At 32.4% G+C, this 27,017-nt stretch overlaps 2 protein-coding genes across 2 annotated transcripts in view; one reads left to right on the top strand and one right to left on the bottom strand.

The window, feature by feature from the left end:
- Positions 1-7,862, bottom strand: part of LOC127739034 (histone acetyltransferase KAT5-like) — a 36,060-nt gene extending 28,198 nt beyond the window's left edge. Inside the window, exons 1-4 of the mRNA XM_052250593.1 lie at positions 7,833-7,862; positions 7,673-7,730; positions 3,213-3,281; positions 1,756-1,919 (exon numbers count right to left, since the gene is read on the bottom strand). Coding sequence (XP_052106553.1) covers positions 1,756-1,919; positions 3,213-3,281; positions 7,673-7,730; positions 7,833-7,856 — 315 coding nt within the window. The 5' untranslated portion in view covers positions 7,857-7,862. The remainder of the gene's footprint in view (positions 1-1,755; positions 1,920-3,212; positions 3,282-7,672; positions 7,731-7,832) is intronic.
- Positions 7,863-8,048: 186 nt separating this feature from the next.
- On the top strand, positions 8,049-24,805 carry LOC127739036 (DNA-directed RNA polymerase III subunit RPC6-like). The gene is made up of 9 exons (XM_052250595.1): positions 8,049-8,197; positions 9,981-10,098; positions 10,788-10,855; positions 15,410-15,477; positions 20,212-20,324; positions 20,891-21,034; positions 21,895-22,002; positions 22,565-22,750; positions 24,400-24,805. Exons 1-9 carry the CDS (start codon positions 8,139-8,141, stop codon positions 24,475-24,477), a joined length of 942 nt encoding a protein of 313 aa, XP_052106555.1. The 5' UTR covers positions 8,049-8,138; the 3' UTR covers positions 24,478-24,805.
- Positions 24,806-27,017: the final 2,212 nt, after the last annotated feature.

Genomic DNA, 27,017 nt, shown 5'->3' with positions numbered 1-27,017 from the left:
TGTAGGGTTCAATCGCTGATTGTTTGCCAGGGATGGCTCTATGAACAAATTTAGTAGGCCACGTGTAGATCGCCGCTTTGGTGTGTTTATAATAAATCCGTAAACCAGTACCGGAAATTGGCAGCGGGTACATCTGATAACTGATGTAAACACTTATTGGAAACAATTGCAGTAGATCTAATAACCAATGTAAAAAAGTGCCAAAATATGCACTACAATGGCCGTTTTTACATCGGTCATTGGGACCAGCACTAGCCTTCAAAATAGCCTCATTTTGACCGACAGGACCGACCATTTTCGCGAACTCTGTTCATTAATGAAACAGCTGTCCAGTTGAAGGTCTATCTTTTTTCTTACACAGAGATTTGTTAAAAAAAAAACCTTTTTCAAATCTTTTTTCATAACTGTGAAGTATTGAACCTCAACAAGGATATTCCATAAAGTGAAACTATCATACCTGCCAACTTTCACGATTTAGGCGTGTACTACACAATTTTGACCCTTTGTCACGATTGCACGATCGGGATCGTGAAAAAACCTCTAAAACACGATTTTGTGAAAATCTACACGAAAATATGATTGTTCATGATATTGAACTGTTCCCAAGGGAAGACAATCGTGATCAGCCAATCAAATTCTGTGTTTCTCATGATCAAATTAATTAGCCAATCAAAAACGTTTTCTCTTAAGATTATTCTAACATGCTAGATTTTGAACTTGTGTTGTATTCCTAGAGGATTGTAAAATCGTGAACATAGAAGGTTAATTTTCATCTGCAAGGAGGTTCTTAAACAGCTTAAGAATAAAAGCATGGTTGACTGACAAAATTCAATGATGCATTACAAACATAAAGATAATAAATAGTAGTTTATTCACTAATTTATTGACATTACACTTGCTGTAACATATGTCATTTTTGTATTCAATTAAATTACCAAATGGGGCAAATCATTTAAAGTACTTCATTTTTCACAAGGACCAAACAAACAGGATCGCAACAAACCCTCAAATGAGAGGTATACCCCTTAAATGAGGGACTGTCCCCAAGACATAGGACAAGGGGTCATTTTACTGTTGTAAAAAAGAAAAATTTAGATTTTTTAACTTAAAAGTGGGAAAATTCATTATATTTGGAACAACTTTAAAGTCTTTTCTAAATGAGGGGTCCAATTATTTTTAATAATAAACATGATAAAGAAGATAAAAATCCAGGAACATTACAAAATTCTTGGACATGTTTTCACCATATAATACCAGATAGATGTATAATTCTTTAGGAAAATTTTCTTCAAATAATATAGATATATGCTCATTTGTACTTAAAATTGGTCCTTACATTGAGGGGTTACCACTCATTTGGGGTGTTGTTCCCAACCTGATAAAAGTCCATCTTTGTGCCTTATTTTAAATTTTAAATGTCAACAATCATTTAATATCCTAACACAAGAAAATAAATCCTGGTCTTCTAGCTACATATTCATCTTTTCTACTGATATACTAATAATAACTAGAATCATGCTAATAAACTTAAGAAAAAGGCTTGTAAGCTCATCATACAAATATGTCTCTTTTTCTAGACCACAAAACAGCACACGCAAAATATGTCACAAAGAATTGTTGTTTGCACTAAAAACCCCATGGGGACTTTCAAAAGTTGGCAGGTATGAACTATACTTTTCTAATTTTTCCACAATACATAATATCGGATGACAAAGTCTCTTGTCAACAAATTATGATGTGCTTAAGAATTCTTACAACTATAACTATTTCTCTTTCTGGACTGGAAGGTCTGGATCCAGGCCCAGACCCTAATTTACTGGCAGCATCTTTCTTGGGAGTTTTCTGGTCTTTCCTTGGTGGTTCTAACTTGTTCATGTCCATCCTTTCCTCGGGTACCCATTCGTCCAAACGTTTGTTGACTGAAAATAAACAAAGACTTTTAAAGATTCGTCATGTAACTGTTTATTTAATTCACAACAGAGGCATGCACAGCATGCCAATAGTATTCAATTGATTGAAGCAAACAATCTAAAATAAACAGCCGCAATGAGCGCATGATACGCCTGTCACATTTTTTACGAATAAAGTTCAATAACTTCTCAATGTCAATGAAATTTGTGAAAAACTAAAGGGAGGTTATCTTAATTGATATAAACCAGTCACCAAAGTTTAATGAAAACTGCTCAAAGCACTTAAAAGGTATTGTCCGAAAACTAGAAAATCACCCCTTTTTTATGAATAAAATCTCATAACTCGGAAGTGTAAAATCTAAAATTTATAAAAATTGAAAGGGAGCTTACATCAATTGATATAAACAATTGACCAAAGTTTCTTGCAAATTGGTGAAAGCATTTTTGAGTTATTGTTCGAAAACTGGAAAATCCCCCCTTTTTTAATGAAAAAAAAACCCATAACTCAGAAACATAAACTCCAAATTTTATAAAAAAACAAAAGGGAGCTCACATCAATAGATATGAACAATTCACCAAAGTTTTATGCAAATTGGTTGAAGCGTTTTTGAGTAATGTCCGACAGGTTGAAGACAGACGGACGGACATACGGATGGACAACGGTATACCATAATATGTCCCGTAAACAGGCGTATAAAAAAGAGTGTCTTCCAAATATTTCCTAATCAAACTTAATTTATGTTCTATTTTTTACTTTAAAGTTTATGTAATATCAGATTAAATAATGTATACATTTGTTTCCAGTGACATGTTTCTTATCAAGCATCTTAGTACAAAGTAGTGACATTCAAGCTTACAAGAACATGTCCAAATGCTGATATTTCCTCCATTCTAAGACTATGAAGACATCATTTTGACTCTGAGCAGACCAGTTTTTGTTCTTATTTCTAAATACTGCATGATGAGTCAAAGATTCAGACAAATGCCAATCTAAATATTTGCAACCTAAGACTATCTTCAGTCAGCATGTGGACACTACCACACTATCACACTACCACAAGGCAACTGAGATAGTTAGGTAACAATAAGAGAATCCACTACACACTAAGATCTTAGATAATTAGTTAAAAATAATTGTCGCTGGTGATGTATTGTGATAGATCTCTGGTTCAAATATATCACAAGGTTTAGAAAGACATATGCCAGAGTGAACCACTCATAATCACTAGCATCTCGGTGTAAATTCACCACCAAGAGTGACTTTTAAGTGAATCACCTTGTGCACACTGTACATGTACTTACAATCTTCATAATGAATATAGAACATGTGCTTTCCATTGACTTCTTTCTTTCCAAGTATCTCAGCAAAGTCTGCAAAATATGTATAAAACTTTATTATTTTAAATGCAAGATCAAAACTAGTAGTGATATTAAACACTGCTTTTGTTTGTGAATGCAATACATGAAGACAACTAATAATTTATATCAGAAAAAAATCAAAAATAAGATTTTTTTTTTAAAATTGAGATTACATATTAAGCATTTATATAACCAAGTTAGAGCCCTATGAAATCTAAATTGAACAATCAACCCTGAATATATGCTGCTTTTCACAGTCTTTCATCAACATGATCAAAGTAGAAATTCCCCCATAGCTTGCAATGGAACAGCTTGCTCCTAGCAAAATAAAAACTATTAAATGAGGATGAAAGAATTATTTTTAAAAAGTTTACAGATGCGATCATATACTATCAAGTTGACATTCAATGTACTTTAGCAAAAACATGTTTCTAAACTTAGTTTTATAGTGTTGTTGGAATGCTCTCTCATGGACATATGATAAAATAAATTATAGGATATTGATTTGAAGAAATAGTGAAATAAATAATCACAGGACACAAGTTTTAAAACTGCATGGCTTCATTATTTCCATTTCATATAAAGGGAAAATACTGTCCACAGAAATTAAAACAGAAACCAAAGTCTCAAAAATAAGTTATCATCATTTTGTCTACTCAACAATGACAGGAGATTAGCAGCATACTTATATAGTGGTTCAAACTGAATAAGGCCATGGAAAAATGAATGTTGGTTTCCCCTAACATGTAAAAATTATTAAGGCCTGGCAGTCAGGAAAACATTTATATTTTATTTAATTTTTTTTTGTTTGAAAAATCAGTTTCGTTATACAGAGAATGTAGTTGTTAACCTGGTGGTAAATTCCTGTTTTACATCCTATATTGTGGTATCAGATATGGGAAACTAATGGAAGGATAATTGAGCAACGTTCATACACTTTTAAGAGATTATCAGACAATTTAAAAAAACATCATTGAAATTGACAAAAGAAACCAGAGCAACACTTTCATCTGCAAAAAAAAAAAAAAAAAAAAATTGACCCAGAGGGTAAAAACAGACCCGGCAGGGTTAGGGGAAACCATTAACTTTTAGTATTTCTTGTCTATTTGTATTACTTTATTTAGTTTATTAGGGTCTCGATAATTAGCGACAAGAAGAATTATTTAGCGACAAGAAAATAAATTTAACGTCAAGATATCTAAATAATGATTATTTCAAACAAATAGACATAGAAACATGTATTAAAGTGAGTGTGGTTTTGTTTTAAATATATGGGTATTTTTATTATTTCATAATACTGCGTGAAGAAAATAAACATTTGTTCATTGTTCTAGAACAAGTTTTTTTTTTGTTATCAAGGATATGTTTAAATAGATATATTTACAGTTTACAGTTTATAAACCAAATTATAAGATAATCTAATCTTTATTTATTTCACTCCAAACTAGGATGTATAAGTAACATAAGTCCTTGCTCAAAAATGTCCATATACATTTGTACATATACCTAGGATGGGACATGGGATTGTAAAAAATGTTCAGATTGATACATGCTTTAAAATAATATAAAAAAATAGTTTTTACTAAAAATTCACCACAAGACTACTATACCAAGTGCTACTAAATATAAAAAAAATTTAATCTTTATGAAAACAGCAAATAATCAACTGTAATAAAATTACTTTTTCTATAAATTTATTGTTTTAATAGTATTTAAACTTTCTTGACCATAAATTTGTCTTCTTATAGCTAATTTTTTTTCTTCTTGTCACTAATTAGTGAGACCGCTCTATTTAATAACATATTTAATGATGGCATCAATATTTCTTTGTTTTCTAGCAATGTGCAGTTTACTATCCAATTTTTCAGTATACAGATATGGGTAGTAAATTGCACATTGCTAGAAAACAAACTAACATGACTAAAAACAATTTAAAAAACATTGATAAAAAATTTTTTTAACCTGCCAACAGAGTCCTTGTGCTACATAGTAGATGATTTAAAAAATTGTAGAGTTCTAAACAGACCTAAACATTTAATAAAAGCATGTTTATTAAGAATTTCTATATAAAGTTAATGCTCAATTGTCCAGTAATTTTTTAAGAGTTGCTTTTAACTTGCACCTTCTTTACACATTTCCAAAGGGTGCATGTAATTGGTAGAAGGAATGATTTTGGATTATTCCAGAAATGTTCTTAAGGACCTACGATAGGGCGTGACATAAAATTCTTTCTGTTCAGTTCCTTTTCAGCATTTTTTGTAAAGCATCAGTGTTCCAGCTTGAATCTCAGGGCAGAAGGGTGCTAGTTGTCTGAAAGGGCACTTTAGCGTTATAACCCAGATTTCAAGGGCAATGTTGGACAGTGTATAAATTACCTTGAATATTGCTAGGCTCAGCTGGAGAACATTAGTTGTATTTAAACCATATTCAGAAATTAATGTGTTCTTGATGTTGGTTCCAGTAAGAATTTTTTTCCATCAAATTATCATACCATGAAGCAAAGCATATCATTTTGATGTTAATATAAACAAACTTGTACATTTGGTATGGAAAATAATCATCAGAAATTTCAATGTTTTATAACTTAATTCCAAAATAAACAAGTAGTTTTGAAAGATGGAGTTATACATGCAAAATTGAATGTTGAATGTAATTTAATTATCTACATTTAAATTACTTGTTCAAACATATAGTATATATGTTATTGAGAGTTATTTATTATCATTTGAATTGTTACAAAAAATTATTTTTAAGTGCACACCAAAGTGCTCCTCAGTAAGGAGTTTTATAAATATAACAGGTGAGACAGGAGATAATCATATTTTATATTGATGCAATTATATATTGCAAAAGGTATAAACAGTTACTTTTTTCTCCATCATTGTTAAAAATAACTTGTTGAGTGCTCCTATGTCAGGAGGATTATAAAATACAAGAAGTATTAAAAACAGGAAGTGAATCTTGTTATGTTCAAAGTACAAATTTCTTTGATTCCTCTTTAAATTTCATACTCATGGTTATGAAACAAATTAAGTCAAAACTATGTATGCCTTTAAAATTGTTTAAGATTTTATTTTTTATGTTATGCCTACTGAGATAAATTTTTTCAGGTGTACATGCTGTACATAAACATTACAAATGGATAACATGTGGACATTTCATTCTGTATTAAATATCTAGTATTTGTTCAATTATCTTAAATCCACTAATTGGCAGTAAACAATCATTAACAAAGGTGATAAAACTGCCAAAGCACTAGGTATTTAACTTAATCCCATTGTCAGTTAATTAGTGTTACACAATCAGGTAACAATTTTACCGGAAATGCCGGTAGGCATGAAAATTGAAAATTTTATTTTTTTGAAAAGGCAGAGGGGTGCATTCTTTTACTTTGGAGGGCAGAAGGGCGGGGGTAATGGCACCAAGGGCGGGCCGCCCTTCTATTTAGGGCAGGCGGGAACACTGCATCATAAAGATGCATTCAATTTTCCTCAAATGTGTATTTTAAGGAATATACAGTATGAGGCTAAATAAAACAAAAATGTTCCAATAAACGTAAGAAGCTCGTCAAACAACATTTACATTCATGCATTAAACAGTACCATCCAATGTCACAATGATTATTACATCACAGTATGGGTTGATTGTTCAATTATGTCATTTACACTGATTGACAGTTGGCATACATTTTGTTACTCCTTCATAAAAAGAAAGAACTTAAAATTGGTCTATTACAGACATATTTTATCATTCAAGTATTTAGCTGAATTGGCTACAAGTGACCCTAGATTTGTTTTCAAATAACCTTCTGTTGTCATGCAACAATCACTTTTTGGTTAATATGAGATCATATTGTTAATTTATAATGCAATATATAGATAGGCTTTATAGCAGGAAGTTGATTGGTTTTAAATATCACTAAAAATGTGTCACAAATCCAGGAGAGATAGGTGATGATGATGAATGGCTGCTTAAATGTCCAGAGGTAAATTAGTATGCATATATAGGACAAAACATTTTAATGTAATATGAATGATAACCCTGCTTTGTACAAGACCAACATGCTGAGCCTGATTTTAAAGTTCCAGTTCACAAGGTAACAGTCTGCAGGAAGACATATCACCTTACCGGGACACATTATTCCGACTCCGAGCTGATAAGTCTTTGCTTTCAGATCTAGAGCAGCGGAATATAACAATTGAATTATTTGGGTTACTGTTTTCCAATTTATCACAAAAGGATTAAGTTTATTAATTATTGAATTTTTTAAAACAAGGCATGGATATGACAAAGTGTCAAATATTTGAAATGAAGATTTCAATTTTAAACGCATGTGAATGTTCCATATTATGACCCCACCTGTGTGTTTACATGATTTGATTATCTCCCTTAGAATAACTTACGCCATCCATCGCCATTCTTCAATAAAACTGGCACTCTACACCCTTCTACTATTTCAGCCTGAAAAATTTAAATAAAAATAATTTCAAACATATAACTTGACATGACAAAATAGGTCAAAATAAGGGTTAAAGGCTTCAAAATTAGAAAAATATAAGGGACCTGCACTTCCGTCATCACGGTCATATTGTAGCTCTGCATTGAATGAACAAAACAATTTTTACGCATGGCTTCTTATATAATTTTAAAAGTATTGATTTTAATATTAAATAAATGAATTATACTTTCATTCTATCGTTTTAGTTAATAACTTATCATCTGATAAAAACAATAATGGAATTATTCCGTGCGAGTCTAAAATTACTAACTTACTCGCAACTTCCTGTTTTTACTTTCACTTTGACATTGTCCACATGATTTTCTAATTTTCCTACATAAATAAAGGCAGTTATCAGGGGGAACACAATTATGGCTGCAGCTGTAGCTGTAAAGGAAGAACCGGCTGAAATTTTGGATCTTGAAATCAGGTTAACTTGTATGGCAGTTTTATAAGAATAAGTTGAATATTGAATAACCATAGAAATATACATTGTCTCTAAATATAAATTTATTCGTACAAGGCTTAGAAACAGGTAGAAAGCGATTCTTTTTCAAGCATTTATATCCAGTTTTGGGCCGATATATTGAGGGTAAAACCATCATTTTTTAATTTGGAGCAGACAACATAAAATTTCTGCGAACCTGTAATTGTAAAGGCTGTATTTTTTTATTGACGTCATAATTTATTAATAAAACTCTTACAGAAATGCTTTGTCAACATCACAAATGAATATACGGTCAATGCTATTTGACTGCATAAATAGCACAACAGCAGTATATATCCCAATAGGCACACATCTTGTTTCACAAGTTATAAATTATGAGCAACAACTGGATTTTGCAATAGATATAAGAAGATGTGGTATGAGTGCCAATGAGACAACTCTCCATCCAAGTCAAAATTTATAAAAGTAAAACCATTATAGGTCAAAGTACGGTCTTCAACACGGAGCCTTGGCTCACACCGAACTGCAAGCTATAAAGGGCCCAAAAAATTACTAGTGTAAAACCATTCAAACGGGAAAACCAACAGTCTAATCTATATAAAAAATGAGAAACGAGAAACACTAATGAACCACATCAACAAACGACAACTACTGAACATCAGATTCCTGACTTAGGACAGGTGCAAACAGTTGCAGCGGGTTTAAACGTTTTAATGGTACCAAACCTTCACCCTTATCTGAAACAATAGTGTAACATCACAACATAGAAAGACACTCTATAAAATATCAATTGAAGTCTGTTTTTGTAATCATACTTTTTGGCAATTATTTTTACATCTATGCTGAAAATCATAAGCACACTTTTGGTGTAATCACATACAAATACTTTAGTTCCGAGATAGTCCATTTTGTTACTAGGATTTCCAGAGAACTAGAAATTCAATGTGAACCAGAATACCGATAGATATTACCTGATAACTTTACTGATAATGGAATAATACTGGTCTTAATCATCAATAAAAAAAATATTAAACCATATAAGATTGAGATTTGGGTTATATCTATTGGTTCTTTACTTCATTTTTTGCTTGCACAAATCTTTCAAGTTATCAGTCAAATTTCTCAAGATTTTCAATAGCTACCCTATTACCAAATTTAAATATTGGTCCAATTTCACAATTCCATACAATTTGGGAATCAGAAACTCCCGATAGATATTTGTCATACATTTATTAAACAAAACAAAATACAGGTGACAGCAATATGTAACTTTTCACAGAAAAAATCTACTTAATAAACTAAAGACTGAGCAACACCAACACGACCAGAACCAATGGTGATCACAGGTACTGCAAAAGGGTAAACAGGTCCAGCTCTAGATGTGACACCTGTCATATTACTTATATGAAATAAGATGAAAAGAGAAAAAAATTGTTTCTATTTCAAAATTTTACATTCAAGTTTTAGGGTAAGAAAATCTACATGAACAAGGGTTTACAAATTTTGATGTTTTAAGGTTAAAGAAGAGTCAATTACCAATCAGGTATATAGTGTGATGCCTAATCACTTGATATATCAACAAAGAAGAAACAAGACTGTTACTAATATAAACAACACAGATGTAGAAAAATTTAAATAGCACAAAGTACAACACTGAAAACTAAATCAAGAGCAACATGAACCCCTGTTTAACAAAACATTGGGTAATTCTCCATATCTGAAATATTTATTCCTGTATTAACTTTAACTTTTATTTTTTATTTAGGATTATAGAATTATGTCAAGAACAGCCTGATGGAATAACAGATGCTATAATTATGAAAGATTTACCATTATGTAGCCCACAACAGCGAGTTACTTGTATAAATAGACTTTTGTCCACAGTAAGTCATTCAAGTAAAAGTACTGTGATACTGTAATCTCAATCCATAGCTGATTGTTCATTCTTAGCCCTAAGACTAACATTCTTACTATGAATCGGACATTGGCAAAACAATTGTTTTAAAAGACTGTTAGACTTTCCTGTGGTTCCAGTTTGAAATCTATTTAGAAAGGACGCAAGAAATTTTGGCTAAATTATAAGCTTGTTTTTATTTTTGCTAAAAATTTATGGGTCACGATTACATTTCGGCTAATTAAATTGTTCTCCCTGTACAGGTACCGGTAAATAACAGATAAAATTTATCTATATCAGTACTAGTGTTTGATATAAGATATATGAAATATTACTTATAGATAATTCAAAATCTTTTAATCTGCATAAAAATCCGGTCAATGAAAAGTGTGCTAGTTTAAAAAGAAAAAATGAGAACTAAAAGAAGTAATATCAACCTTACGATTGGTGCAATTTGTGGGAACAATTTACTCTTTTCCAGTGATTATGATGTGTATAGAATACATAAGACAGTTTAGTCCTCCAGAAAAAAATGCACCAATTACTTGGCAGAGTATCAGAATGTCCTACCACAGAGTATGTATCCTGTCAAAAAATTATATATTCTGGAGTCAATTGTCAGTAATATAAAAATAATCTATTGATACAAATTTTAAAATTTCATCATTTTCTTTGCAGGGTAAAATAGATTTACTGAGAAGTGGTAACAAACTGATCTACAAACTGAAGGATCCTGATGCTGCAAGGTATGGTACAAAGAGACAAATTCCTATAAAAAGATTGTCAACTGTTTTTTTTATACATAAAAAAAAAATATATTACAAATATCACAAAATTAAAATTGAATTTGAATTTACCAAAATACGTTTTTATCTGTACTTTGTTACATAGATATTTATATTAGGGCTATTCCATTAAAATGTATGTGGTAGGGTAGGAAGGGAAGTTTAATTATGGAATGTAGGTCATGGGTCTTTTTATACGACCGCAAAAAAAATTTTGTGGTCGTATATTGGTATGACATTGTCGTCGTCGTCGTCGTCGTCCGAAGACACATTGGTTTTCACACTCTAACTTTAGTTTAAGTAAATTGATCTCTATGAAATTTTACCACAAGGTTTAATACCACAAAAGGAAGGTTGGGATTGATTTTGGGGGTTATGGTACCAACAGTTAAGGAATTAGGGGCCAAAAAGGGGCCAAAAATAAGCATTTTTGTAACTTCCAGACATAACTTGTGTGTTAGTGTTTGGATCTCTCTGACATTGTACCACAAGGTTCCATACCATAAAGGGAAGGCTGGGATTGATTTTGGGGGTAATTGCCTCAAAAGTTTAGGAATTAGGGGCCAAAAAAGGGGCAAAAAACAAGCATTTTTCTAGTTTCATGACAATAACTTGTGTGTAAGTGTATGGATCTTTCTGAAATTGTACTACAAGGTTCCATATCACAAAGGGAAAGCTGGAATTGAGTTTTGGGGTAATTGCCCAAAAAGTTTAGGAATAAGGGGCCAAAAGGGGACCAAAAAACACATTTTTCTAGTTTCCAGACAATAACTTGTGTTCAAGTGTATGGATCTCTCTGAAATTGTCTGCAAGGTACCATACCACAAAGGGAAGGCTGGGATTGATTTTGGGGGTAATTGCCTTAAAAGTTTAGGAATTAGGGGCCAAAAAGGGGCAAAAAAACATGCATTTTTCTAGTTTCAGGACAATAACTTGTGTGTAAGTGTATGGATCTTTATGAAATTGTACAACAAGGTTCCATATCACAAAGGGAAAGCTGGGTTCGAGTTTGGGGGTAATTGCCCTTAACGTTTAGGAATTTGGGGCAAAAAAGGGAAAAAAAACAAGCATTTTTCTAGTTTCCAGACAATAACTTGTGTTCAAGTGTACAGATCTCTCTGAAATTGTACTGCAAGGCACCATACATTGTAACACAAAGGGAAGGCTGGGATTGAGTTTGGGGGTGATGAATCATAAGGGGGTTCAAAAAATTTGAGGGGGGATTTTTTCCCCCTTTTTTTTCTTTAAAATTTTCCGTTTTAAATTGGTTATTTCTGATTTTTATATAAAAGCAAATAATAATGATATGGTTTGAATAGGTAAATTAAAAAATTTTAAGTTCTTAGACCACATTCATTCTGTGTGAGAAACCTATGCTGTGTCAAATATTTAATCACAATCCAAATTCAGAGCTGTGTCAAGCTTGAATGTTGTGTCCATACTTGCCCCAACTGTTCAGGGTTCGACCTCTGCGGTCGTATCAAGCTGCTCCCAGCGGAGCATTTTATTTCAGTATGCACCTATTACCATTATGCAAAATTATTTAAAAAATGGTTCTTGGTTGTAGGGATATTTTGAAAGTCCCTTCCTACCCTCCCACATACATTTTAATGGAATAGCCCTTAAAGATAATTTTGAATTCTTATACATGTATACATTTGTCTAAATTGTCATGTACTTGTACATATTTTCTTTAAATGCTAACAGAACATTTCAGAGTTGTATAACTATTATGAAATAAAAAAATATAATTGAGACAAAATTAACATATATTAATTTCTTGAATTTGCATAATTTGGCAACTCTCGTTTTTTGCGCAATTTTTGTCAAAATGATCTTTAAGTTCATTTATATCTTGCTGAAATACGTCAAATCTCTCTCATAATGTAATTGTAATGATGTAAGTCAAATTGTGTCATCAGGCTTCACATAGTATTTTACGTTATCTTTATTAAGCCTGAGCATTAAATTGGAATAATGCTATATGATGATACAAGACAATTTCTTACTTTATTTAATTTACATGGCTAAACAAGGCCCAAAAATATATGATCTCTGTTGGTTTTTTTATTAAGACTCATTATTGTCTATCTGCAGTCACCATGTGTTTATAATTATTGAGTGTATATAAAGTGTATTATTTTACGTGGGCACCAATTTTCGTGGATTGAGTAAATATGTATTTTCATGGATATTTGATTTGGTGGTTTTGCAAAAGTCTGCATAAAAGCCTATAGAAAATTTGTTGTTAAGTCTCCCAAACGATGTTTGGGAAGACTTATTGTTTTTGCTCAGTTCTTATTATTATTATTATTATTCTTCTTCTTCCTCTTCCTCTTCCGCCGCTTTTAAATTTGAACTTGTCCGCACCCGTTCTCCAAAACCGCTTGTCAGATTAACTTAGGGTTTCACAATATGTTAGACTAACATATCTAGTGGTGCAATTAGGGTTTTGTTTGTGCAATGGGGTTTATAAAGGGGTACTTTGAGGGGCAAAAAGAAAAGAGGGTTTTACTATATAGAACCCTATGGGATTTTATTTTTTAAAATTTTCAAATGATTATAAATTGAAAACCGTTTGAGATAGACACAATCTTTTTAATTGAAAATGTTCTAAATGATAAAACCCATTAAATGAAATACAGGGTTAGTCCCCAGGGTTCACCCCCACCCCCTGCCATTTAAGAAAGTTCTTATACCTTGTAAGTGGTCAAGATCCCCACCCCTAAACCATATATATTCTGGTTTGTCATGCTAAGATGGTTTGAATGATATACAGGGTTAGTCCCCAGGGGTCACCCCGACCCCCTGCCATTTGAGAAAGTTCTAATATCTTGTAAATGGTCGACATCCCCACCCCTAAACCATATATATTCTGGTTTGTCATGTTAAGATGGTTTGAATGATATACGGGGTTAGTCCCCAGGGGTCATCCCGACCCCCTGCCATTTGAGAAAGTTCTAATATCTTGTAAAATGGTCGAGATCCCCACCCCTAAACCATATATATTCTGGTTTGTCATGATAAAGCACATGAAGTGAAGTACAGGGTTAGTCCCCAGGGGTCACCCCCACCCCATGCCATTTAAGAAAGTTATAATACCTTTGTAAGTGGTCAAGATCCCCACCCCTAAACCATATATATTCTGGTTTGTCATGCTAAGATGGTTTGAATGATATACAGGGTTAGTCCCCAGGGGTCACCCCGACCCCCTGCCATTTGAGAAAGTTCTAATATCTTGTAAATGGTTGACATCCCCACCCCTAAACCATATATATTCTGGTTTGTCATGTTAAGATGGTTTGAATGATATACGGGGTTAGTCCCCAGGGGTCATCCCGACCCCCTGCCATTTGAGAAAGTTCTAATATCTTGTAAAATGGTCGAGATCCCCACCCCTAAACCATATATATTCTGGTTTGTCATGATAAAGCACATGAAGTGAAGTACAGGGTTAGTCCCCAGGGGTCACCCCCACCCCATGCCATTTAAGAAAGTTATAATACCTTTGTAAGTGGTCAAGATCCCCACCCCTAAACCATATATATTCTGGTTTGTCATGCTAAGATGGTTTGAATGATATACAGGGTTAGTCCCCAGGGGTCATCCCGACCCCCTGCCATTTGAGAAAGTTCTAATATCTTTGAAATGGTCGAGATCCCCACCCCTAAACCATATATATTCTGGTTTGTCATGATTAAGCACATGAAATGAAATACAGGGTTAGTCCCAAGGGGTCACCCCCACCCCATGCCATTTAAGAAAGTTCTAATATCTTGTAAGTGGTCAAGATCCCCACCCCTAATCCATATATATTCTGGTTTGTCATGCTAAGATGGTTTGAATGATATACAGGGTTAGTCCCCAGGGGTCATCCTGACCCCCTGCCATTTGAGAAAGTTCTAATATCTTGTAAATGGTCGAGATCCCCACCCCTAAACCATATATATTCTGGTTTGTCATGATAAAGCACATGAAATGAAATACAGGGTTAGTTCCAAGGGGTCACCCCCACCCCATGCCATTTAAGAAAGTTCTAATATCTTGTAAGTGGTCAAGATCCCCACCCCTAATCCATATATATTCTGGTTTGTCATGCTAAGATGGTTTGAATGATATACAGGGTTAGTCCCCAGGGGTCATCCCGACCCCCTGCCATTTGAGAAAGTTCTAATATCTTGTAAATCGTCGAGATCCCCACCCTAAACCATATATATTCTGGTTTGTCATGCCAAGATGATTTGAATGATATACAGGGTTAGTCCCCAGGCATCACTAATGCATATAACTTGACTGGACCAAACCAATTTTCACTGGACTTTGCCCAATGTCAGGCGACCCTGGGAATTACGAATTATGGGAGCTTCGTTTGGGAGACTTTGTAACAGCATCCTGTTACAATCATTTCTTGTTTGTTAAGCATTTAAATTTGGTGTTCATCTGCACCCAAGAAAATGATATACCATAAATAATGACGAATCCACAGTAACATATTTTGTATATATTCTTTTGTAGCCAAGCCAAAGGAGGAGATCATCAAGAGAAAGTAGTTTATCAAATCATTAAAGAAGCTAACAATAAAGGTAGAAGATGTTTATCTTAATTTACTATACACTTAATATGGCCAACACTATATGCACATAATATTTAAATGATTTGCATAATTAGACATCCTTAACTCTTATTTGTTACAAGCACTTTAGTAGTTATTTTTTGTGACAGTATATATTTTTTGATACATTTCACTCTTGACACAAAATTTATGTAATATATTTAGTTAAGGAAAATCATGTTGATAAAATGATAAAGATCATGAAAAAATATTGTGACCATTTTTTTTTGTCTATTGTTTCTTTATTTTAGAGTTAATAAGTGCTCTTCATGGACTGGCTTTTATTGTAATTTTTATGATCTTTTATGTACATTTTGTCTACTGATAGAGACTAAAGAACATGAGGGTGGAGATCTAACAAAATTAGTTTAATTCTGTCACATTTTCCTGTTCCTGTTCCAAGTTGCAGTATGTCATATAACTTAACGTTTTTTTTCATTTTTTGGAGAATAGGATATGTATATATATTAATGTTTATATTAAACTTGTTTACAACTTTTATTATACGACCGCAAAAAAATTTTGAGGTCGTATATTGGTATGACGTTGGCGTCGTCGTCGTCGTCGTCGTCGTCCGGCGTCGTCCGGCGTCGTCGTCCGAATACACAATGGTTTTCGCACTCTAACTTTAGTTTAAGTGAATGGATCTCTATGAAATTTTACCATAAGGTTCAATACCACAATAGGAAGGTGGGGATTGATTTTAGGGGTTATGGTACCAACAGTTAAGGAATTAGGGGCCAAAAAGGGGCCGAAAATAAGCATTTTTTGTAACTTCCAGACATAACTTGTGTGTTAGCATATGGATCTCTTTGACATTGTACCACAAGATTCCATATCACAAAGGGTCAATGCTGGGATTGATTTTGGGGTTAATTGCCTCAAAATTTTAGGAATAAGGGGCCAAAAGGGGGCAAAAAATAAGCATTTTTCTAGTTTCATGACAATAACTTGTGTGTAAGTGTATGGATCTTTCTGAAATTTTACTACAAGGTTCCATTTCACAAAGGGAAAGCTGGAATTGAGTGTTGTGGTAATTGCCCAAAACGTTTAGTAATAAGGGGCCTAAAAAGGGGTTTAAAATAAGCATTTTTTAGTTTCTAGACAATAACTTGTGTTCAAGTGTATGGATCTCTCTAAAATTGTATTACAAGGTACCATACCACAAAGGCAAGGCTGTTATTGAGCTTGGTTTGGGGGGAAAGGGGGTGGGGGTGATGAATCATAAGGGGGGCGGGGGTCAAAAAAGGGGTAATTTTTTTTTTCCTTTTTTTTTTTGTTTAAAATTTACATTTTAAGTTAGTTATTTTTTATCACGAAGAGAAAGTAGGAATTGAGTTTTGGGGTTAATTGCTCAAACATTTATGAATAAGGGGCCAAATATTGGTCGAAAATAAGGATTTTTTTAGTTTGCAACAAAAACTTGTGTTCAAGTGTATGGATCTCTGTGAAATTGTATTGCAATGTACCATACCACAAATTGAAGGTTGTGATTGAGGTGGGGGATGATGAATCAAAAGGGGGTTGAAAAAATGTGTGGGGGGTAGGATTTTTTTTTTTCCTTTTTTTTTTCTTTAAAATTTTCCATTTAACATGTTTAAAGATGGTTGTTTCAGATTTATATATGAAAGAAAATAATAATGATACGGTTATATATCATGAGGAACTGAAATTTAAAATTATGTATATTGGAAATTTAGGTTACATTGGAAAGTAATAATTGGCTTTGGGGGTGGGGGGGGGGGGGGGGGGGGGGGGGTGGTGGTTATGGCTCTAATGTTTAAGGAATAAGGGGAAAAAAGGTTAAAAAACAAGGGTTTCCATTTTAATAGACAAATAATTGAGTAAAGAACATTATTTAAAAGCAGTGTAAGGTTGGTAATTCAAACTCATTTAAATATCTCATCTACACTGCTTTTAAATTATGTAAATTGGAAATTTGCCAATAACTTTATTGTTAATAAATGCATTGGAAATTTGCCAACAATTTTAGTGTAATAAACTTCATTGGAAATTTGCCAATATAAAATTTTGCTGATGAAGGTTTTTTGTTTACCTTTAGCCTTGACTATGAAGTCATTTTCTATTTTTAATGCCTTATGATGTAGTTGAATTATTTAATACTTTTATGATGTGTTTAAATGGGGTTTTGTCATGTTTATGGTTGCAAATTTATTGTTTTAGTATAATAAACTCCATTTAAAATTTGCCAATAAAAAAAATTTTTGTTTATTTTTAGCTATGATTATGATGTCATTTTCTATTTTACTTTTATGGTTGCAAAGAAATTTTTATTTTTAGATATTACTGTTAAATGATGCTGATTAAGGTTTTTGCTATGTTTAGCCATGACTATGATGTCATTTTCTATTTTAATATCTGTTATGATGTATTTAAATGGGCTTTTATGGTTACAAAGGAATTTTATTTTTAGATATTACTATAAAATGTTGCTGATGCTGATTAAGGATTTTGTTTATTTTTAGCCATGACTATGATGTCATTTTCTATTTTAATACCTTTATGATGTAATTTCCATTTTTAGATATTACTGTTAAATGATGCTGATTAAGGGTTTTTTGCTATGTTTAGCCATGACTATGATGTCATTTTCTATTTTAATATCTTTATGATGTATTTAAATGGGCTTTTATGGTTACAAAGGAATTTTATTTTTAGATATTACTTTAAATGTTGCTGATTAAGGATTTTTGTTTATTTTTAGCCATGACTATGATGTCACTTTCTATTTTAATACCTTTATGATGTATTTAAATGGGCTCCCATGTATTTAGATTTTTAATTATTTATACATGTTACCAAATTGGTCCACATTGAACAAAAACGGTCCAAATTTCAACTTTATTACATTACATCAAACATTGAATTCTACATATTCTTTGATATATTGAAATTAACAAACAATTTAGTTTATGGATATTCCACCATAATAGGTAAATTAAATTTTTTCCAGTTCTTACACCACATTCATCCTGTGTCAGAAACCTATGCTGTGTCAAATATTTAATGACAATCCAAAGTCATAGCTGTATCAAGCTTGAATTTTGTGTCCATACTTGCCCCAACTGTTCAGGGTTCGACCTCTGCGGTCGTATCAAGCTGCGCCCCAGCGAAGCATTTTATTAGACTTAAGGTGGTACATAACACTACAGGGAGATAACTCTGTAAAAATCAGCTGAACGTTTTAATCACAATCTATTGTTAAGGAAATATTAAGCTTCTCAATGATCAAAATTAGTGTTTGTCAAACTCCTATATATCCAATGAAAGTTTTCCGATAAAGTGTGTGGTTCAAGTTTTTTGAAATATTTCTATTTTTGTCAAAGGGTCAAAGTAAATATTTTGTCAAAATTTTATGAAAATTAAAAGAGCCAAATTAATTTTAGTCAAAGTGTTTGGTGCCACCTTAAAATGGTTTGAAGACTAACATTTTGTGTAGACAACTGTCTATTGTTGAAGACTGTTTGTTGCCATTTAGATGCATTTACATATTTTTGTTGTTGGGTGGCTGTGTCATTGACGTATACCCCACATCTCCTTTTATTCATGATACAGTGTAACCTATTGAAACCAAAACCTATTTAAACTGGGTGAAAGGCATTCAGGTCATACAGGTCTCACTGTATGTAAAACTTCTTTAAAATAAAAATAAAATGAACCAAATCATACAGTCATTTGTTTTCCTTCATACTAAATCAGATATAACCACTAGATTTTGAAAATCATGCCACAAGGGTCTGGATGGGGTTTACAGAATAGAGAATAATGGACCAAGAGTACATAAAAATGAAGAAAAATAGACCTAAAAAATTAAGAATAGAGAATAATGGGGTCCTAAAATAAGATTAAAAAATAACAGTCAAAATTAATAAAGAATGGAGAAAAATGATTGTGATTTCAGGGCCTTTTATAGCTGACTATGCGGTATGGGCTTTGCTCATTGTTGAAGGCCATACGGTGACCTATAGCTGTTAATTTCTGTGTCATGTGGTCTCTTTGGAGAGTTGTCTCATTGGCAATCATACCACATCTTCTTTTTTATATTGAAAAATACAGAATACAGAAATGAGATTCCCATCATCCAGACCCTCATTCGTAAGCCAGTTTCAGGTATAAAACCACTTATTCATAGCCCCATTGCTTTCTATGTTAAATTCTGCAATTTCAAGCATAAATGGCTACTTTGTCTTAAGTTCAAATAAAGTGGTAGTTATTTCATGTCAAAACTGTACCTTATGCTGACTTGTACTGAAAAAATCAACATACCTTTAATTGCATATTAGAGCGAACTGGTTCCCGGAAGTTTGATAGTACAAAAACAGGAACTTCTGATCTGAACAACAGGCCAAATGAGCCCTCCTATTAAAATTTCATATACTTCTTTATTATTCAAATAAAACTTTCAACAAGGGTTCTACAGTGATCCCAAGTCCCCAAGCTTTCATTTGATACTAAAACTACCCAAATATTCCCACTATTGACAAAGATACAGCTATGCGTAGGAACTATTTTGTTTAAATTATGTACTACTTTCTTGTATGTTCTTCCCGACCTGGCCTGAATTAGTGGTTCTATACCTTCAGTGTATTTGGAGAGGAAATGGCGATGGAGAGAATAGGATGTCTTAACTCCTCCTTTGACCTAAATAATCATGTATCATATTTATATCATTCAAATGTTCTAGGAATCTGGATAAGAGATATAAGATATAAATCCAACTTATTACTGACTCAAGTCAACAAGATATTAAAGAATTTGGAAAGTAAAAAATTAATTAAAGCAGTTAAATCTGTAGCGGTAAGTATATATTTTGTCAGTTAGGTCGATAAATTCTATGTTTAATGTCACCTGGTAGTGCAAAACTTGATGGAAAGAAGACAATTCAAGAGGTGATTAAATTTGAAACATGATGCATTTAAAATTAGAAATTAGACAAAGAATGACTATGGTAGATATTTATGAAAAGTTTGTCTTTGTTCAACAGCTTGTTATTGCAATGAAAGGACCAGAAATTTTATTCAAAATTTATATGAAATATATTTGAGTATGTTAATTTAAAAAATCTTTCTAATGTGGAAAATTTTGACCAACTTTTGAGACTATTAAATTGATGGAAAACATAAAATCAGTATAGAACATCCTTTGTAGTAAATACCTTATGAATTTAACCATTTCTTTCATTTAATTTTGTATTAGAAGAAAAGTAACTATCCTGCCATACATCTTCTGATAGAGAAGTTTGGTAAAATGAATTGATTAGTCTGTCTGTCTGTTAATCCAGCAACCAATTATATCAGCAAATTATCATTCATATGTTAAATGAATCGTAGTAGAACTCCCTAATTTGTCTATATTCTATTCAGGCCTCAAAGAAGAAAGTATACATGTTATATGACTTAGAACCTGCCCAGTCAGTCACTGGAGGAGCTTGGTATAGTGATCAAGATTTTGAATCAGAATTTGTAGAAGTATTGAATCAACAATGCTTCAAGTTTTTAGAGCAGAAAGTATGAACTAGTTTCAAACAAGCTTAGAACAACATAGAATAAGTAACAGTTTATAAATAATATTTAGAGAAAAGAACCTATTATAAAATCTAGATACATGTAATATATTCACTGTGTATCCATGGAGATTGTTTAGCCATGTATCTTCAGTCATAGTTCATTGACTTTGAATATTTGTATAACTTACATGTTTAAGTATTTCTATTTTAATATTTGTATTATCAAAATAACAAAAAGGTGAGACATATTTCTGTGTAAACATTTTAAACTTCTTGCAATCTATCAAACATCTATCAAAAACACATAATGATCCAAAGGCTAGTAAATGATTATGTACTGTAAATTCCAAAATTATTGCGTCCAATTATTATTGCAATGTTTGAAGAATGGACATAAATGCAAGATTAATTATTGCAAATTCAGGAAAAGCTGCATACAGATATCAGAATGCGAGTTTTTATTATTGCAGTTCTCACCCAGACGCATTATTCGCAATAATAAAAACATCGTAATAATCTCTGAATTTAAAGTATTGGACAATACTGAATAAGGGGTGTTAAAAAAAAAAATCCATAAAAACATGCATGAACCACAGATGACACATTGAAATCTCAACAATGGGTCTGTGTTTTAGTACAGTAAGTGTTAGAGAAATTCTAAAATCACCTCTACAAATTGTTATCTCAATTTCAAAGTGCCCTCCTTCAGGGCTAGGATAAGGTTCCATGTATAATTTAATGGAAAACAGCTCTAAATATCAAAATCATCTGAAGAGGTATTTTAAATTTGCATGATCAAATGTTGGAAATTTTTAATGATTTCTATTTGAAGAATAATGGTAGAAATTTTAATAATTACAGGCAGCCATTGCACGAGATACCAAAACAGACCCAATTGCTCAAAGAAATGCTTCATTCACACCTTTACATGATGTGTGGAAGTTCATATCAGAGTTAGGGATAAGTAAGGTAAGTAGTTCTACCCAGAACTGTTTTAATATTACTGTTTTCTTGTTAGTTATAGATAAATCATATTATTACATTGGTTGTAATGAAATACCGTGATATCCCGATCAAATAAAAACTGATAGTTTCACATGTTAATAAAAATCTGATAATTTTACTCCTCTGACATCATACAACAATGAGTGTTGTCAAGACATGATGTTACATTAAAACAAAAAAGAGAATGCTTAGAAAAAGATTAAGATCCTTGTATTTTCTACTTTATATCAATTATAAGGAACTTGTTTGATGTAATGAAAAGAATAACTTATCTAAGATTTCAAAAATTGAAAAAATATTCAACTCTTGACCACACTACACCGATAATAAACTAATGTGGTGAATTAATGTTTTGTTCAGTCACTCATTGAATATTTTTCAATATTTGAATTTTTGGATAAGTTATTCTCTGAAGAATCTTGTAAGACAAAAGTAAAAAATCTGATGTAGTTCTGTAGGAAATTCTTTTTATCATCATTGCAATTGTCTGTGAAAAAAAATTATAAAGTCTTTTATTCTATTTCAGGTTCAGTTAACCAAAGAAGACATAGAAACAATTCTGAATACCTTGATATTTGATGGGAAACTGGAATGTACCATTGTTGCATCAGCAGGGGGTTCAGGGGATGCTGGGAGATCTAAGCTGTACAGAGCTATAAATCCACTTGTGGAGACTACAGGACTTATGAGAATGCCATGTGGTTCATGCCCTGTAAGTTAGTTTTAAACATTAATAATTGAAAAAAATATAACTTATATTTAAAAGATTCACTAATGGTTTTCTTCATGCAGAATGTATAATGTATCCAGTAGACAGTAGCCAGTTTTATACGACCGCAAAAAATTTTTGCAGTCGTATATTGGTATGATTTTGGCGACGTTGTCGTCGTCGTCCAAAGACACATTGGTTTTCGCACTATAACTTTAGTTTAAGTGAATGGATCTCTATGAAATTTTACCATAAGGTTAAATACCACAAAAGGAAAGTTGGGATTGATTTTGAGGGTTATGGTACCAACAGTTAAGCAAAAAGGGGCCAAAAATAAGCATTTTCTAGTTTCCAGACAATAACTTGTGGAACGGTGTATGGATCTCTCTGAAATTATACCACAAGTTTCCATACCACAAAGGGATGCATTAAGGTCCAAAGGGTCCAAAATTAAACTTAGTTTGATTTTAACAAAAATTGAATTCTTGGGGTTCTTTGATATGCTGAATCTAAACATGTGTTTAGATTTTTGATTATGGGCCCAGTTTTCAAGTTGGTCCAAGTTGGGGTCCAAAATTAAACTTTGTTTGATTTCAACAAAAATTGAATATATGAGGTTCTTTGATATGCTGAATCTAACCATGTATTTTGATTTTTGGGCCCCGTTATCAAATTGGTCCACATTGAGGTCAAAAGGGTCCAAAATTAAACTTTGTTTGATTTCATCAAAAATTGAATTCTTTTGATTCTTTGATATGCTGAATCTAACCATGTATTTAGATTATGGATATTGGACCACAATAGGTAAATTAAAAAATTTTAAGTTCTTAGACCACATTCATTCTGTTTCAGAAACCTATTGTGTGTCAAATATTTAATCACAATCCGAACTCAGAGCTATATCAAGCTTGAATGTTGTGTCCATACTTGCCTCAACAGTTCAGTGTTCAACGTCTGCGGTCGTATCAAGCTGCACCCAGCGGAGCATTTTATTAAGTATTGGCTTGTTTTAAATGAAACATTTTTAATATCGGTACTGTGGATGCATACATTTTTGTGGATTGAAGAACAATTGTATTTTCATGGACATTTGATGTTGTGGTTTTTGCCAAAGGAAATTTGTACTTTGTTGAACATTTAAATTTGTGGTTTATCTATACCCACAGAAACCACAAAAATTGGTATCCCATGAATAATAATGAATTTACAGTATTTTTTTTTCAGTTTATAGAAAATCAATTTTTACTAATTTCAAAACAGTCTGTGCCAAAAACTATTTTACCAACTATCAAGAAAGCTATTTTCAAGCAAATGCTTTTATATGTCTGAACATTTTTTTTTATTTGCTCAAACCAATTTACTAGTCAGGGGCTTTAATAGGGCTATTGGTTTGTTGCACAGACTGCAAACTCTAAGATTGCAACTCTCTCAGACCAACTTAAGCAATTTTAGCTGTACAATGTCTTACTTGACAGTTAGGGCCTTTTTCCTACTGCTTAGTGCCAGACAGTAACCTTAAGATCACATTAATTTTTTGGATAAGTTTATTGTATATTTTAGTCTATTTATAAGGCCACATAGGCTTAATCCTAAATGTTTTATAGGATTTAAGATAATTTATAAATAAGTATAATTCATTTCTGTTGTTGCAGGTGTTTGACAAATGCTATGAAGGAGGAGCTGTGTCCCCAACAACATGTATTTATATGAAAGAATGGCTGGATAGCTGATAAAAATTTAGGAGGAATTGTTGTGGTCCATGGAAACACTGGTATGCCAATACTCTGGGCTCATTAAAATATCATTCAAAGCTGACAGTAAATGTGATCTGTAGAATCATAACTATGTCAAGTTCTAGATATAGATGAAATCTAACATGAAGTTATTGGAAAATTCAATATTGAGCAATATATTGTAATAGTAATGAAAGAACTTTGTTATTTGTACTTTAGACAGTAATATTGATACAGTTTAAATAACTTATAGGCTGCTGTTATTTAAAAATTATATGAAAATTGTGTGGTTAAACATCATATGTAAATAAATTACTTACTGAAATGGAAGTAAATGTTTTTTTACTCAAATCATTGTTAGTTCACACATTATACCCCCTGATTTGTAGAGTGGGCTATTGAAAGTGATTTTTGCTTATTTGTTCACTAATCCATTCATACTTTGTTTTTATGTGTGGCATTTATTAAATTATATTTAATTAATAGTATATAATTAAGGCGATTTGGTATGATTGCCAATGAGACAACTATCCACCAGAGTTCAAATGAAGTAAATATAAGGAATGCTAGGCCACTGTATGGCCTAGCATCATAGTTCATCTGTAAATTAATGAACTCACATAATGAAAAAAAGACAACTATCAATTAAGAATATCCCATTTCACAATGCTATATTTTCATAACAATAAATACCACCATGGACAAAATTTACCACAACCTTGTTTTGTTAGCCTGTAAGTGAATCACAATCTCATATCATGGTTTTCATGACAAATAAATGGAGAATGTGTCTATGGGCACAGATGCCCTGCTTGTAAATATGCATCAGTCAACTTCCACATACAGATGCTGGATTCACGTAGTTAAGACCATTTTGTGATTATAAGCATTGTGTATAAGTTTCATAACATTTGGTTGACGCAAACTAAAATTAGAGAAAGAAAACGACAGATTTAGCAATTTTTCAATTTATAAAGGGGCATAACTCAAGAACAGTAAAAGTGACACCACCCAATTTCAAACTTGCTTTGTGAAGTCTGTGTTTTGTGGTAATAAGCATTGTGTATAAGTTTCATAACATTTGGTTGAGGCAAACTAAAGTTAGAGAATGGAAACCAATTTTAGGGACGTCAGGACAGGACGGACAAGGGTAACACTTAATGGCCCTTTCCGCTATGGCGGGGGCATAAAAATATGCATGTCACAACATTGAAAATACCAGTAGAGACAAAGTATGTCACAAAAGTCTATATTTGTTGAGCCTGCGACTACTGGAGCAGAAAGTGAGACAAAGGGAAAGTGAACCGGTGGAGCATTTAACATTAACATTAACAAACTACTCAAAAGCTTTATATTTTAGAAGGTAGATGACTTGGATGCTTCATACTTTGTATATAGATGCCTTGTAATATGAAATTTCCATCTGTCATATGTCCATTGTCCTTGACCTCATTTTCATGGTTCAGTGACTACTTAAAAAAAAAGTTAGGATTTTTTGTAATCTTAATCTTCTCTTATTATGAGTGATAGGATAACTATATGTGGTATGTGTGTACCTTGCAAGGTTCTCATGCCTGTCAGACAGTTTTCACTTGACCTCGACCTCATTTCATGGATCAGTGAACAAGGTTAAGTTTTCGTGGTCAAGTCCATATCTCAGATACTTTAAGCAATAGGTTTACTATATTTGGTGTATGGAATGATTGTAAGGTGTACATATCCAACTGGCAGGTGTCAAATGACCTTGACTTTCATGGTTCAGTGGTTAAAGTTAAGTTTTTGTGTTTTGGTCTGTTTTTCTAATTATGTATGCAATAGGTCAACAATATTGGTATATGGAATGAGTGTGGGTTGAAAATGACTGTCTGGTGTATGGAAATAATTTACGATGTACATGTCAGTCTGGCAGGTTTTATTTGACCTTGACCTCATTTTTATGGGTCATGTTCATTGTTAAGCTTTTATGTTTTGGTCTGTTGTTCTTAAACTATAAGCAACAATATTTGGTGTATGGACTGATTTAAAGGTTGTCAACTGACCTTGACCTCATTTTCATGGTCCATTGGTCAATGTCAAGTTTTCCTGGTTAAGTTTGTTTCTTAGATACTACAAGTAATAGGTTTACTATATTTGGTGTATGGAATGATTGTAAGGGGTACATGTCCAACTGGCAGGTGTCAACTGACCTTGACCTCATTTTCATGGTTCAGTGGTTAAAGTCAAGTTTTTGTGTTTTGATCTCTTATTCAAATACTATCAGCAATAGGTCAACTATATTGGTGAATGGAATGATTGTCTGGTATCCTTGACCTCATTTTGATGGTTCATTGGTCAATATTAGGTTTTCATGGTTTGGTCCACTTCTCATATACTAATAGCAATAGGTCAACTATATTTGGTGTATGGAATGGTTGTAAGGTGTACATGTATTTCTAGCTTGGTTTATGTGATTTTTGTAGTAAAACTTTATATTTAGGACTATCAACATAAAATCAATGTTCAGTAAAGCAGGCGAGACATTTCATCGTGTACACTCT

The sequence above is a fragment of the Mytilus californianus genome, unplaced genomic scaffold (genome assembly GCF_021869535.1).
Source record: "Mytilus californianus isolate M0D057914Y unplaced genomic scaffold, xbMytCali1.0.p SCAF_4, whole genome shotgun sequence".
NCBI classification, from domain to species: domain Eukaryota; kingdom Metazoa; phylum Mollusca; class Bivalvia; order Mytilida; family Mytilidae; genus Mytilus; species Mytilus californianus.
Note: the sequence above shows the minus strand (reverse complement) of the source record. Positions and strands in the feature narration are given on the sequence as shown.